The 15,596-nt window shown below is 53.4% G+C and overlaps 1 protein-coding gene across 5 annotated transcripts in view; it reads right to left on the bottom strand.

Moving 5' to 3' along the window:
• The window catches only part of TAF12 (TATA-box binding protein associated factor 12), a 26,473-nt gene extending 10,995 nt beyond the window's left edge, over positions 1-15,478 (bottom strand). The window contains exons 1-3 of one of the 5 annotated variants that reach the window (XM_006164569.3): positions 15,421-15,478; positions 9,996-10,247; positions 3,807-3,884 (exon numbers count right to left, since the gene is read on the bottom strand). In XM_006164569.3, coding sequence (XP_006164631.1) covers positions 3,807-3,884; positions 9,996-10,163 — 246 coding nt within the window. In that variant the 5' untranslated portion in view covers positions 10,164-10,247; positions 15,421-15,478. Of the gene's footprint in view, positions 1-3,806; positions 3,885-9,995; positions 10,248-10,374; positions 10,455-11,169; positions 11,255-14,885; positions 15,357-15,420 lie in introns of those variants that run through there. The other 4 variants (XM_006164570.3, XM_006164567.2, XM_006164566.2 and 1 more) reach the window with 4 other exon arrangements.
• Between the last annotated feature and the right edge of the window lie 118 nt (positions 15,479-15,596).

A 15,596-nucleotide genomic window follows, 5' to 3' on the forward strand; every position in this document is an offset into this window, starting at 1 on the left:
TCTCTGTCTCTCTGGTCAAATTAAAAATAACAATAATAAATGGAAATAAATAAATAAATAAGAAAAAAAAAAGAAAAAAGGAGAATGAATAATAATAATAATAATCTGAAAAAAATGCATGGTAATCGTGCTAGAAAAAAGAAATGTTATACACTGTAAAGATATGTGTGATTAGGGGGATCAGCAGATGGTGTAATGACTATGTCGCTGGACTCCCATGTAGTCGACTGTGTTCGAGTCCCAGACCCAGTGGCTTAAACTCACGCCGGGCGCGTGTGCGTGCGTGCCCAAGATCCCGAGAGGAGAATGGAGGAGAGGGGACTGCAGTGTGGCCATCATCCCGGGAGTGATTTCTCGCTTTCCCTCTGTCTCTCTGGTGAGCACGTACACTCTATGGCAAAAACCTCTCTCTCTCTCAAATAAAAAAAAGATATATGTGATTAAATGTACCATAAACAAATAAAGAAGAGACTGAAGAAGGGGCTGCAGTACGGCCAGCCCCCTGGAAGGGGAATTTCTCTCTCTCTCCACACGCATCCTCTAGCAAAATGGAAAAGAAAGAGAAGGAATGAAATACTGACACACGTGCTACCACACCAAGGACCGCTGAAAACACCGCTCGCATGAAAGCAGCGGCCACAGGAGGCCACGTTTGGTGTGAGCTCGTTTACCCGAGAAGCCCAGAATACGCGATCCCGAGGCACAGTGGTCAGCCGCTGTCTAGGGCTGAGGAGGGTCAGGGAACATGGAGGGTGATTACTGTCGGGTGTGTTCCTTTGGGGGTGATTAGAATATCCTAAAGTGGACTAGGGTTGGGCCAGCTTGGTGGCCTAGTAGTTAAGGGAGCTGGATTCCACACACCCGATCACACAGTTCAAATCCCAGACCTTGTAGCTTAAAAACACACCAGGTATGGGGGCCAGCAGTTAGCGTAATGGCTATGTCACTGGACTCCCATGTAGTCGACCACAGTTGGCGTCCCGGACCCGGTGGGTGGCTTGAAACTCACACCAGGCGTGTGTGCATCCTTCTCCTGGAAGGGATTGCGGCATGGCCATCCCCCTTGGGGGGAGATTTCTCGCTTTCTGTCTCTCTGTCTTTGTCTGGCGAGCGCATGTGCCCTATAGCAAAAAAACTCTCAAACAAAAACACCAGGTATGTATGCATTTGATCCCAAAATCCCAACAGGATGGAGAAATGAAGAAGAGACTACTCCATTGGGGATACTCTCTCCCTCTCCCTGATCTCCGTCTTTGGAGAGAGTACTTGCACTCTGGCCAAAAAAATAAAGGGTGGCAGTGACAGCTGCACGGTCTGTCCCTGCAGTGAGCTCACTGCCCTGTGAGCCAGCCGCACGGTCTGTCCCTGCAGTGAGCTCACTGCCCTGTGAGCCAGCCGCACGGTCTGTCCCTGCAGTGAGCTCACTGCCCTGTGAGCCAGCCGCACGGTCTGTCCCTGCAGTGAGCTCACTGCCCTGTGAGCCAGCCGCACGGTCTGTCCCTGCAGTGAGCTCACTGCCCTGTGAGCCAGCCGCACGGTCTGTCCCTGCAGTGAGCTCACTGCCCTGTGAGCCAGCCGCACGGTCTGTCCCTGCAGTGAGCTCACTGCCCTGTGAGCCAGCCGCACGGTCTGTCCCTGCAGTGAGCTCACTGCCCTGTGAGCCAGCCGCACGGTCTGTCCCTGCAGTGAGCTCACTGCCCTGTGAGCCAGCCGCACGGTCTGTCCCTGCAGTGAGCTCACTGCCCTGTGAGCCAGCCGCACGGTCTGTCCCTGCAGTGAGCTCACTGCCCTGTGAGCCAGCCGCACGGTCTGTCCCTGCAGTGAGCTCACTGCCCTGTGAGCCAGCCGCACGGTCTGTCCCTGCAGTGAGCTCACTGCCCTGTGAGCCAGCCGCACGGTCTGTCCCTGCAGTGAGCTCACTGCCCTGTGAGCCAGCCGCACGGTCTGTCCCTGCAGTGAGCTCACTGCCCTGTGAGCCAGCCGCACGGTCTGTCCCTGCAGTGAGCTCACTGCCCTGTGAGCCAGCCGCACGGTCTGTCCCTGCAGTGAGCTCACTGCCCTGTGAGCCAGCCGCACGGTCTGTCCCTGCAGTGAGCTCACTGCCCTGTGAGCCAGCCGCACGGTCTGTCCCTGCAGTGAGCTCACTGCCCTGTGAGCCAGCCGCACGGTCTGTCCCTGCAGTGAGCTCACTGCCCTGTGAGCCAGCCGCACGGTCTGTCCCTGCAGTGAGCTCACTGCCCTGTGAGCCAGCCGCACGGTCTGTCCCTGCAGTGAGCTCACTGCCCTGTGAGCCAGCCGCACGGTCTGTCCCTGCAGTGAGCTCACTGCCCTGTGAGCCAGCCGCACGGTCTGTCCCTGCAGTGAGCTCACTGCCCTGTGAGCCAGCCGCACGGTCTGTCCCTGCAGTGAGCTCACTGCCCTGTGAGCCAGCCGCACGGTCTGTCCCTGCAGTGAGCTCACTGCCCTGTGAGCCAGCCGCACGGTCTGTCCCTGCAGTGAGCTCACTGCCCTGTGAGCCAGCCGCACGGTCTGTCCCTGCAGTGAGCTCACTGCCCTGTGAGCCAGCCGCACGGTCTGTCCCTGCAGTGAGCTCACTGCCCTGTGAGCCAGCCGCACGGTCTGTCCCTGCAGTGAGCTCACTGCCCTGTGAGCCAGCCGCACGGTCTGTCCCTGCAGTGAGCTCACTGCCCTGTGAGCCAGCCGCACGGTCTGTCCCTGCAGTGAGCTCACTGCCCTGTGAGCCAGCCGCACGGTCTGTCCCTGCAGTGAGCTCACTGCCCTGTGAGCCAGCCGCACGGTCTGTCCCTGCAGTGAGCTCACTGCCCTGTGAGCCAGCCGCACGGTCTGTCCCTGCACAGTGAGCTCACTGCCCTGTGAGTTTTAGTGGGTGGATTTACGATGCGTGAATTATATCTCAATAATGCTGCCTTAATACACAGCAAGAGGGAAAGTATTTTACGTCTGGTTAAAAACATTAAAAGGAAAGGGGCTGGCAGGTGGCACGGTGACTAAAGGCGCTGGACCCTCACATGGCTGACCATGGTTTGAGTCCCAGACCTGGCAGCTTGCTTTCTCACTTTCTCTCGCTCTTTTTCTCTATCCCTCTCTGGTCAAATTATAAATAAATAAAGTTAACTAGAATAATTCTTTTTAAAAAATTGAAAGGACAATGGAGCTACATGATGTAAACTGTATTTCCTTTCCTGACATTACTACTCTGCAAAGGAGAACGGAAACGGACCAGCTCGGGCACAGACCCACCCCACAGTCCAGGCCACCCACCTCCAGAACACAAGGCCTCCGAGAACGCAAGACAGCGAGTGAGATGAGGCAAGGTACGGCCCATCCCAGGAGCACTCAGCACAGGAAAAGCTTGGGATTGTGTCCGTCTGGTTTCCCTCTGTAGGGCATGCATGCTCCCCAGAGACGGAGCGTGGACAGTGAGAAAGCTCCCCCAGCGGGGATGGCCACCACAAAAACACACACGTGCCCGGCATGTCTGGCAAGCTGCTGGGGCTGGGACTCGCTGTGTGGCCCCAGCTGCCACCTGCTGGCCCAGATTATAACCGACTTGTTTCCTTATGGCAAAGGTAGCCGCTGCTGAGGTGTGGACTGAGGCTACACTAGGCCACAGAGTCCTCCCAAGGACCGGCAGGTAGAGCCCTCCCACGTGGGAAAGCCCAAGCGACACCTCCCGGCGTCCAAGCTGTCAAGCTCAGGCCGAGGACCAGACTCCCGCGGGCACCTCTGAGGGTAGCGTGCTCACAGCGGTGGGGACATGGGCCCCGGGCACCCGGCTCCCTCACCTCCTCCACATCCTCATCCAGCTGCTCACTGGGGTCCACCTCTCTCACCAAGTCCTGCAGCTTCTTCTTGGTCAGTACCTGCAGTTAATGGGGAGAAGACTGCTCAGCGTGAGGTCGGTGGTCCCCCCCAGGCGCCAGTCCATGGAAAGGGAGGAAGCACTTAGGAGAGAGGCAGCCTTGCCCCCCAGAGCAGAGCGTCAGCCCAGCCTGGTCTGCCCTCTGCTTCACCGGCCCGCCCGACCTCCCTCTCCCTACCTGGTGCGCTTTCCCGGCAGCTCTCATGCCCCTCCCCCCTCCCCAGCCTTTCTCAGCCCATCCAGGAAGACGCGGCCCTCCTTCAGCCTCAGGTGCGCTGTGCACCCTCCTGCCACCCAGTGGTCGCAAGCTGGCTTCAGCGGCAGGGGGGGCGGGGGGGGGGGGGCCCCACCAGCAGGGCACACGTGCAGGGGCTCGGTTCCGGGGTTAACCTGGACCTGCAGGCGTGTTTGTGATCCTGGCTGGCTGGGCTGGCCGGGAGGGCTGGGGCGAAAGCCACAGCAAGGGACCCATAGGGTGTGCACACTCGCCAGAGCATGACAGAGAGGGAAGATGAGAACTCACACCCCCGGGGATGGCCGCGCCACCATCCCTTCTCCTCCATTCTCCTCCTGGGACTTTCTGGACACACACGCCCAAGTATCCAGAGTGATTTTCTTTCTTTCTTTTTTTTTTTAATAATTATTTATTTTATTTATTCATTAATTTATTTTTTAATTTGTCCAAAGAGAGACAGAGGGTGAGAGTGAGAGAGAAAGTGAGAAAGCAAGCCACCAGATACAGGACTTGAACCCTGGTCAGCCATGTGGGAGTGTCCAGCGCCTTAACCACCACGCCACCTGCTGGTCCCTCCAGAGTGATTTTCAAGCCCCCAGGCCCAGGATTTGAGAGTCCAGCACTTGACCCACCACGCCACCTGCAGGCCCCTTTCTCTTTCATAAAAATAAACCAACCTGAAGATAAAGGGTCTGGCTCTATGGCTTTGTGGGTAAAGGCCCCTTTCTCTTTCATAAAAATAAACCAACCTGAAGATAAAGGGTCTGGCTCTATGGCTTTGTGGGTAACAGTCCCGCAGCATCCTGGACCCGGCGGCTTCCTCACTTTCTCTCTCTCCCCCTCTGTCCCTCCTCAGTTAAATTAAATAAATACATAAAAAGAGAAGCAGATCCCACATGGTGAGTGAGTTCGAACCCCTGACCCCGCCAGCCTGAAACATCAGGAGCCGTGCACGAAAGGGCCCAGGCTGTGACAGGCTGCAGGACTGGGGAAGGCGACCACAGCCTGGCTGCGCTCTGGGATGGGTGCTCGTTTCCGCCTCTCATGTGCACACATGCTCTATCGTGAGTAAAGAAAAGCATGCTGAGGGGCCGGCAGGTGGTGTGGTGGTTAGGAGGGCTGGACTCCCACATGGCCGACCGTGGTTCAAGTCCTGGGCCTGGCGGCTTGCTTTCTCGCTCGCGCTCTCTCTCTTTCTCACTCACTTGCTCTGGCCCTCTCTGGTGAAATCAAAGCAAATAAATCATTAAATAAATAAAGTTAAATAAAATAATTCTTTTAACAAAAAAAGAAAAGAAAAGCATGCTAGGGACCAGCAGAGGGCATGGCGGTTCCATTGCTAGACTCCCACACAGCTGACCATGGTTTGATACCTGGACCCGGTGACTTGAAACTCATGCCAGGGACATGTGTGTGTGCCCGCTCCAGGTCCTGGGAGAATGAAGGACTGTGGCATGGCCGTACCCCCTGGGGATAACTTCACTCTCCCTCACCCCTCTATGAACACATGAGCCCTCAGGTAAAGTCTCAAAGAGCAGGGCACAGCAGCTCACTGCACAGCCGTGCACTTCCTGTGGGGCATCCCTCCTGCGCTGTGCTGGGGCCCGAGAGCCACGGGACGTGCAGAGGGGGTGCAGGGACAGAGGGCCCTGCCACCTGGGCCTGTGGAAGGGCAGCTAGCTGCTCATGTTCACGCAGTGACAAAACTGCCCAATGACAAGTCCCGAAACGTATCCTTGTTCAGGGGTGCGTAAATGTGTTTATGCACCTGCCTGTCTCTGACTGAACAGGCTACAAGCTTCCCCACAGTGGGGAACACGCATTCCTTTCTGCAGGACTACGTACCACAGTATGCATAGCCAACAAGTCCCTTCACACAGGAAGCCACGTTATACTTCACACCCTTACAAAGATCAAGACAGGGCTGGCTCCATGGCCTGCTGGTAGAGAGCTCGCTCTCTCTCCTTTTAGACTTTTGCTATAGGGCACACGTGCTCACCAGAGACAGAGAGATAGAAAATGAGAAATCATCCCCCAAGGGGATGGCCGCGCTGCAATCCCTTCTCCTCCATTCTCCTCTCAGGATTTTGGGGACGCACGCACACGCGCCCGGCCTGAGTTTTAAGCTGCTGGGTGCAGAACTCAAACCGTGGTCGGAGTCCAGCGACGTAGCCATGACTCCACTGCCTGCTCCCAAGGCAGTCAGATCTTACATGGCCCAATGCAATTTGAGTCCCAGACCCAAGAGCACGGGAAACATGCCAGAAGCAAAAATACACTGGGCACACATGAGCACCCCAAATCTGCAATGAAGGAGGAGACGGGAAAGGCTCAGAGTGCAGCCATCCCCATGGTGGGTGCTTTCTCCATTCCCTCCCCGTCCTCTCTGGTCAATGCACATGCCGTCTAGCAAAAATGGAGAGATACATACTGGTAGTTAAGGTGCTGGACTCCCACATGGCCAACTGTGGTCTGAGCCCTGGACTTGATGGCTTGAAAATCATGCCAGCTCCTGTGTGTGTGAGCCCAAGATCCTAGGAGGAGAATGGAGAAAGGGTTGTAGTATGGCCATCCCTGTGGGGAGGTGATTTCTCACTTTTCCTTTCACTGTCTCTGTCTCTTTTGGGCAAGTGCAAACGTCCTATGGCCAAAAAAAAAAAAATAAAAATAAAAACAAAAAATAGAATCATATACTAAAATGTTAACCATGGTTATTTTTGGGTGTTGTAAGAATTATAAGCTATTCATTGTTGTTGGTTTTTTTTTTAAATTTGCTATACAGTGCATGTCTGATGTCTGCGAGAGCGAGCGAGAGCGAACGCGCACAAGAGTGAGCGAGCAAGCAGGCGAGCCCCTTAGACGTAGTGGCCACACTGCAATTGTTTCCCTTCTGTTCTCGTTAGGGACTTAGGGCAGGCACACACACGCTCCTAGTGTTTTTTTCAAACTGCTGGGTCTAGGAATCAAACTGCACTGTCAGCCTTGTGCGGTCCAGCTGCCTTCACCAACACGCCATCAGCTTGCCCAGATCTACTTTTTGTGTATTCTTTTATTTAAGAAACAAGTATAACTTTGGAAATAAAGAAAAAAGAAGACAATTTTAAAATAAAGATTTTAAGTTTTTTCAATTAGTTTTACTTATTCATTAATGTATTTTAATTGGACCAAAGAGAGATACAGAGGGGGAGAAAGAGAGGAAGTGAAAGTGAGAAAGCAAGCTCCCAGGTCCTGGACTTGAACCATGGTCAGCCATGTGAGAGTGTCCAGCCCCTTAACCACCACGCCACCTGCTGGTCCCCCAAAACACGTATTTGTTACTAGCGTCCCAGATGTATCCACTCTTCTCCATTCTGCTGTGGCACCTAATTCAAGCCCTTACTGTGTATGTTGGTTTTGGTCTTAAATCTGCCAGAGGCGTGTGCGCTTGCTGGAAAGAAAGGGAGAGTGACAGGAGAGTGAGAAAGCACCCCGTGGGCTGGCACACAGAAAGCCTGGCCCTCCTCCCAGGAACCTGAGCACACGCATTCACGTGCCTGGAGCGTTTCTCAAGCCTCCGGGTGTGGGACTCAAACTGTGGAGCCGTCCACGTGGGATGAAGCCACCTTAGCCACCAGGCCAGCCCACATGTCTTAATTTATTGCAAAAGTCAGATTCAGTCTTCCTTGTGACCAGCAGGTGGTATGGGGTTGAAGCGCTGGGCTCCTACATGGCTGACCATGATTCAAGTCCCCGATCTGGCAGCTTGCCGTCTCACTCTCTCTCTAGTGAGTGTATGTACCCTATAAGAAATTTTAAAATAGTAATAATAATAAATACAATTTAAATAAATGAAACGAAAAGCATCAGCCTCCCTCTCAGCCTACTCCCTTTCTTAACCCTCGGACCCACTTATTGCCAAGCTCACCCTCCCTAAGACATACTCCTTTATTACTCTTATTCCTCGGGTGACTGTTGTAGAGTATCCTCTGCCTAAAAGTTCCAATGGAAACTTACTAGGACAGGCCCACGCTGTCCCACTGTAACCCCACTGCGAAATTTTCCCTGCCTCGCTTCCATCAACTCTGCCCATGTCTGCTGGGCTCCTGACTACGTGCCCAGTCTCCCCCACTCCCCGCTGCTCGTCCCTCGCCCACTTCCTTGACAGGCTGTCCTGGTCCAGCCTTGGAGCCTGCAAAACAAGAGGCAAAGCATGACACTTACTTCCCACAGCTCCGCAGGGCGGGGCCAGGGCCACTGAAGGGGAGCAGATCTTTGCTTTGGTTTTTTAGTTTCTGCTAAGAGAGTACGCATGTGACAGAGAAAGGAAGAGAGAAAGTGAGAAATCACCCCCCGGGGGGTGTCACACTGTCCCTTCTCAGGCTCTCTGGCATGCACACACGTGTCCAGCATGCTGTTCAAGCCACCAGGTCCAGGACTGGAACCGCAGTCAGCCATGTGGGTTGGAGCCGCCCTAACCTCCAAACGGCCTGCTGGCCAGGAGGAGCAGGTTTGGGACGGCAGGAAAGGAGTGGCGGCGGCTGACTGCACTGGGAGAGGCGAGGCCTGGAGGCAGAGGTCCTTCTAGTGTGTTGCAGGAGTAGAGAGACGCCTACCGTATTGAACAAGTACACAGCTAACATACGTAAAACATCCAGCTAGGGATGCGCGGTGGGTAAGGCACGGGACCCCAGAGCTGACGGTGTGGCACACGTGTGTGCAGGGGAATGGGGAGGCGCTACAGCTGACCACCCACCCCGGGAAAGGCCTCTCTTTCCCGTGGGAAAGTTCCTTCTCACCTTCCCTCTCCGTCTCTCCCACAAGGGCACACACCCCACGACAAACTGGAAAATATAACCTGTCTTAAGCTAGGATCATGTTAGTGCACGCATGTGCACAGATAAGTGCATCCATACACACATCCACACGCAGACGGTAAAAACTGACGGGGCTAGCCCTGCAACCTCATAGTTAAGGGAGCCAGATCCCACACGGCCAAGTAGAGTTCAAGTCCTGGCCCCTGTAGCTTGAAAACCGTGCTGCATACATGTGAGTGATGGCCACAACCCCAGCAGGAGGGAGGAATGAGGAGAAGCGGATGCGGTATGACCGCGCCTCACCAAGAGGATGCTGCCTTCCTGTCTCTCTCTCTCTCTGTCTCTCTCTGTCAAGCATCCACGCTCTCTGGCAACTATAGGAAAGAACTGATAATCATTATACACAGTAATTCAACAAAGAATCTAGAGGGTCAGCTAGTGATAAAGCAGTTAGGGCGGCTGGATCCCACATGGCTGACAGAGTGGTTCAAATCCTGGACATGGTGGCTTCAAAACCACAGCAGGTATGTGTGTGTGCATGCCTTACATCCTAAAGGGAAACACGGAGACGGGACTGGGCGGGGCTGTCCCACGGGAATGCTTTCTGACCCCTCCCTCTGCCTCTGGCAAATGCACATGTCCCTCAACAAGTTAAAAAGAAAAAAGGGGGGCCAGCAGGTGGCGTAGTGGTTAAGGGACTGGAATCACACGTGGAAAATGGCAGTTTAAAAATCTTAGACCCAGAGGCTTGAAATTCACGCCAGGCACATGTGCGTGCAAGACTAAGACCCTGAGAGCAGAATGGAGGAGAAGGGACTGTGGCGTGGCCATCCCCCTGGGGGTGATTTCTGATTTTCTGTCTCTCTATCTCTCCAGCAAGCTCACGTGCTCTATAGCAAACATCTCTCAAAAAAAAAAAAGAAAGAAAGAAAGAAAGAAAGAAAGAAAGAACGTCAGCATCCCAGAAAAGGAAAAGACCTTTTACAGCTGAGGCAGCAAGGCGGCATCTGTGACAGACACCTGCCAAAGCATGACGGCCCAGAGAGCCGAGACGCGTGTCTACAGAGACCTCTGAGGTGGGTACCTGGCTGTTCTCCGGGCTGAGACGACCTCCTGCCCCAGGGGTGCCTGGTACCTTCACCACTGCGGTGCTGTTGGCCATGGAGCCCTGCGGAGGCGTGCTGGCTGGTTCCGGCTTTATGGATGAGAAACTGGAGAGGTTGATCAGGGCTGAGGGCCCAAACTGGTTCATAATCTGCCGTGCTTTGCACTTCAGCTCATGGAGCTTATCGAGGTCCTGTTTCTTCTTGGCGCTGTGTGGACCAAGGCCAAGCAACTAGAGAAGGGAAATTCAAGAATGAGCTCAGAAGACCTGTGAGGAAGAGGTTTAAAACTAATGTTATATGAGGCCTCCCAGACGGCGCGGGCCGCAGCATCTTGGGATGTGGCCGTCAGATACCTACACCTGAAGCCATGAGGAGCAGTCACCGCTCTGAGCTGAAAGTAAGAAACCACCTCTTCTGGGACCAGCAGTTGGCGTGATCGCTATGTCGCTGGACTCCCATGTAGTCGACCGCGGTTCGAGTCCTGGACCTGGTGGCTTAAACTCACACTAAGCGCATGTGCGTGCGTGCCCAAGATCCCAAGAGGAGAACAGGGGAGCAGAGAGTGTGGCGTGGCCACCCCCCCGGGGGCTGATTTCTCACTTTCTCTCTCTCTCTTTCTGGCGAGTGCACACGCCCTATAGCAAAAATCTCTCCAAAAAAAAAAAAAACAGACAGACAGAAACCATCTCTTCTCCAAAAGCTATTGCGCTAGTTCCCAACACTGAGGCAAGTGAATGAAATGAGGGCTCTTGCATACAAAAAAAACTAGGACAAGCAAGATCCTTCAAGGACTTTGTAAAGACAGAATACTCGGTTTCAGTACTCCATGCATTATTTAAGCATCAGATAATGTTAAATCCATGTAAGTCACAGTGACAGCATACGCACACGTTAGTTTATACCGGCATTTCGGGACGTGCTGCGTCCTCGTCAGGGTTACGCCAAATAAACGCCCTTTTAGCAACTGTTACGAGTCAGCTTTTTACCACCGAGAGCACTTTTCTCTGAGTGTTGGCAACCTGCGAGTACATGCAGAGACCCCAGGCCCAAAGCAGCCCAGACTCCTGAGAGTCACGGGCTGACCCAGCCGGCGCCTCCGGGTCGGAAGTGCACGCACCGGGTTCTGCCCACAGGCCTCCCGTGCTTACTTACAGCTATCTGAGTGTCTAGATCTTTAATTACATCGGCCACGGCCGTGAGCCCGCTGGAGTGAGAGGCGGCCATTTTCAAAAGCTACCTGTGAAGAAGAGCCGGCATCAAGCACCACCCCGACCCCAGGGCCGTCCCAGCTGCATGGCCTGGCACCTCTTCACCAGCCAGGATGAGGGACACCTCTCCCTGTCCCGATGGTGTCAAGTCAAACAGCTTGTTCTTGTTCCGAAGCGGCCTGAACAGTTAGAGATGGTTCCAGGTCAGAGATGACCCTCTGGGAAGCTGCGTCTGTGCCTGCAGGCTTGGGCAGGCTCACAGGCCTGGCGGGCTGAGCACGACACGCCTGACCCACCTGCTCTTGTCCCTGCCGCCACGCTCCACCCCACACGTGGCCCGGTTTCTGCTGTGAGAAGCCCCTGCCTGCCTGGGTGAGAACTGCATGAGGACATGTGGGGGCGGGGCCGGGGAAGTGGTAGCAGGCTTGTGCCTTCTGCTCCTCCCCTGCCCACTGTGGGATAAGAAAAGTTACTTCAGGGGCCAGCAGGTGGCATGGTGGCTAAGGGCGCTGGGCTCCCATGTGGCCGACCGCAATTCGGGTCCTGGACTCAGTGGCTTGCTTTCTCACTTTCTCTCTGTTCCTCTCTGGTTAAATTAAATAAATAAAGTTACATAAAATAATTCTTAAAAGAAAAGGAAGCTGGACAGTCACAGCTGTCCTCATGTCACAAAAGCAAGCCTCTTTCCAGGAGCAGGTTCCTGCAGGACCTCAGCGGCTGCCCGCGGCACTCCGCAAGGCCAGCCTCTGCGGGAAGGCCCCGCACCCTGCCAGGCCTGCCTGCACTGGGGTAAGGCCCGTGGTTGAGGCTGCTTGGGGCTGCGGGGAGAGAATGCCATGGTGAGGGCTGGGCTGCCTATTTCCCTGTCTCTGATGGAAGAGAGAAACGAATAAACTTTAAAGAAAAGAAAAAGGGGCAAGTAGGTGGTATAGTCATTAACTTGACCCCAGTTCAAGTTCCAGACATCGAGGCTTAAAAACACACACCAGCCGTGTGCACGGGCACACCTCAAATCCCAGGAGAAGGGAGCAGATCTGTGGCATGGCCACGCTTCTGGGGGTGATTTTCCACTTTCCCTCTTTCTCTCTCTGGCCAGTGCATGTATCCTATAGCAAAAACGGGAAGAAAAAAGCAAGTTTTGGGGCCCAGCAGGTGGTGTAGACTCCCGCAGAGCATACCACAGTTTGAGTCCGACCTCATGGCTTGCTTCCCTACTTTCCCTCTCCCCGGTCAAATAAAAATAGCAACAATAAATAAAATTAAATCTTTTTTCACATTTACCTAACAAAAAATGTATTAAAAAATGTACATTGGGACCGGCAGATAGCATAATGGCTCTGTCGCTGGACTCCCACATAGCTGACCGCGGTTCAAGTCCCGGACCCAGTGGCTTAAATTCACGCCAGGCGCGTGTGCATGCGTGCCCAAGATTGTGAGAGGAGAATGGAGGAGAAGGGACTGCGGCATGGTCATCCCCCCTGGGGGGTGATTTCTCACTTTCTCTCTGTCTGTCTGGCGAGCACACGTGCCCTATAGCAAAAACCTCTCCAGAAAAATATGTACATGACCTGATTTTTACATCATAGTGAACAGGCCCACTGGAGAGGGGGCATGGATTTTTGTGTTAAATAGCCCTTACTCGCATTCCAAAACTTCGCAATGTGAGACACTGCTTCTGCATGCCACCATCCCAGGTGCCTCTAGCTGCCATCCCACACTCGTCTGTCACTCATAAAGAGTCGGACCCTGCACAACCCTGGGACGTGTCTGCCACCATCTAACTTCAGTGACAACTTCTTGCCCATACATGTTTCCAACTCAAGAGGGTGAGTCTGCTCATGGTACCTATTCGGTGGGCTCAGAGATGCCTTTGAACACAATTCTCTGCCTCCTCTTGTTCCCCAATCTTTTTTTTTTTATTTTAAGAGAAACTTTTGCTAAAGGGCACATGCGTTCAACGGTGAGACAGATAGAGCTAGAGGGACAGAAAGCAAGAAATCACCCCTCAGTGGGGATGGCTGTAATCCCCTCTCCTCCATTGTTTTCTTGGGATTTGGGGCACGTGCACACACGTGCTAGGTGTGAGTTTCAAGCTGCCAGGTCCAGGAATTGAACCATGGTCGGCCATGTGAGAGCTCACCAAAATCACTGTGCTACCTGCGGCTCTAAATAATTCTTATAAAAAATTTTTAAAAAATGATAGGGGGAACCAGCAGTTAGTGCAATGGCTATGTCGCTGGACTCCCACGTAGTCGACCGTGGTTCGCATCCCGGACCCGGCAGCTTAAAACTCACACCGGGTGCGTTGTGTGTGCATGCCCAGGATCCCGAGAGAGGGACTGTGGCGTGACCATCCGTCCGGGGGTGATTTCTTGCTTTCTGTCTCTATGTCTCTGTCTGGCGAGCACACGCACCCTATAGCAAAAAACCTCTCCAAAAAAAAAAAAGATGGGGCTGGCAGGTTGTGTGGTGGTTAAGAGTGCTGGACTCCCACAGCTAACCACGGTTCGAGTCCTGAACATGGTAGCTTGTTTTATCATTCCCCTCCTCCTCACTCACTCTGTCCCTCTCTGGTCAAATTAAAATAAGTAACATTAAATAATTCTTTAAAAAATAATAACGAAACATTTCTTAAAGTAAATAAAGATGACTATATCTAGCAAAATTAGAACATTAGACACTGGTTTTGTTTGTTTGTTTTTTTTTAATTAGACACTGTTTTGATGCCATAGTTTTCTTTTAAGAGGTTTTTGCCACACGGCGTGTGCACTTCCAGAGAGAGACAATGAGAGGTAAATTGAGAAATCACCCCTGGAGGGAATGGTGCTGCTGCAATCCCTTCTCCACTCTCCTCCTGGAATTTTGAGCATGCACACACATGTGCCTGGTGTGAGTTTCAAGCCACCGCATCTGGGAGGTGAACCATGATCAGCCATGTGGAAGTCCAGCAATGTAACCGCTGGTCCCTTTTTTTTTTTTTTTTAAGAGATATTTTTACTATAGGGCGTGTGTGCTTGCCGGATATATTTAGATAGAGACAGAAAGCAAGAAGCCACCCCTCAGGATAGATGCCCATGCCACAATCCCTTCCCCATTCTCCACTTGGGATTTGGGGCACACACGCATACGCGTCTGGAATGAGTTTCAAGCCTCTGGGTCTGGGATTCGAACTGCAGTTGACTACACGGGAGTCCAGCAACATAACTGTTATGCCATCAGCGACTTAAGCTTGGACGGGACAGCTCAGGCACATCATCGAGGGTTCCAGAAAGGAGCAAGCTTCCCCTCACACTCAGTGTAAGTCAGTTTTGAACATGAGTGCACAGTGCTGGAAACACGAATGTCCTGTGTGATCCACCAGGAACCCTGCGCCAGCGAGGTCAGCGCAATGTCTCTACCTGTCTTGTTAGGGTTACCGTTAACTGGAAAGCTAAACCAATTAAAGCCTGTCCTCCACATCCTTTCTCAGTCTCCCGAATTGAAAACTCCACTTCTACTCCAATGCAAGGCCGTTTTTCTATCCCGAATATCTAAGTTTCTGTGAAAACACAGGAACGGAGTACTCTTCACATTCCCACTAGCCAGTACCCTGCGGAGTCCCAGTCCTGCATCAGAAGGCTCATTCAGTCATGGCTATGCATGACCTTGCTAAATACAGACCTGCAAACCGAGAGGCACAGCTCAGAAACGCGGGCAAGCTTCAGAGCACACAGCCGCTGGAGCAGCACGGTGGGCAGGCAAAGCACTCACCCCGACCCCCTTCAGCTGTACACTGGGACTGACACGCAAGTGATGGGCTGCAAGTCCTCGGCTGTGCCTGCTTAGTCGTTGGAGCAGGTCTTAGTACCTATTATCAAAGTGGGGGAGGGGCCGGTCTGCCTCCTAACGCACCCCTGCCTAGTAAACGCTTGTGCTCCAAATGTAGGGCATGACTTAGTCGCGCCCTTTGAACAGTTTATAAATGAGGAACACCAGGCTGCATTTAGAGGCCCCTCACTGGTAAGTGGCATTGCTACGCGTCGCTGTCAATACAGTAAGGAGACCCGACATGCTGAGTATCGGAACCTGTAAAAAATTCCCTTCTGAGTCTGAAGGCAGAGTAAAGATCTTGGAAGCCGTAATTCAAGGAAAATCAGCAGGTCCGGTGCTGAGCTGGGACCCCGCGCAGCCTCCCCCTCGATCCCACTCTTCGGACCTCAGCCTCGGCACATGGAAAACAGGCGTCCTGAAAGGCGGCGTCCCGGCCCGTGGCCTCTGACCCTCTCGTCCCGCATCAGGAGTGGGGCTTACAGCTCTTCTCAAGTGCACGGGTGAGCTCAAACTCCGCCAACTTCGCGTCTGGCCCGCACGACGGCGGCCGAGCAACAAGGG

This window comes from Tupaia chinensis, unplaced genomic scaffold (genome assembly GCF_000334495.1).
Source record: "Tupaia chinensis unplaced genomic scaffold, TupChi_1.0 Scaffold143646_1, whole genome shotgun sequence".
Lineage (NCBI taxonomy): Eukaryota > Metazoa > Chordata > Mammalia > Scandentia > Tupaiidae > Tupaia > Tupaia belangeri.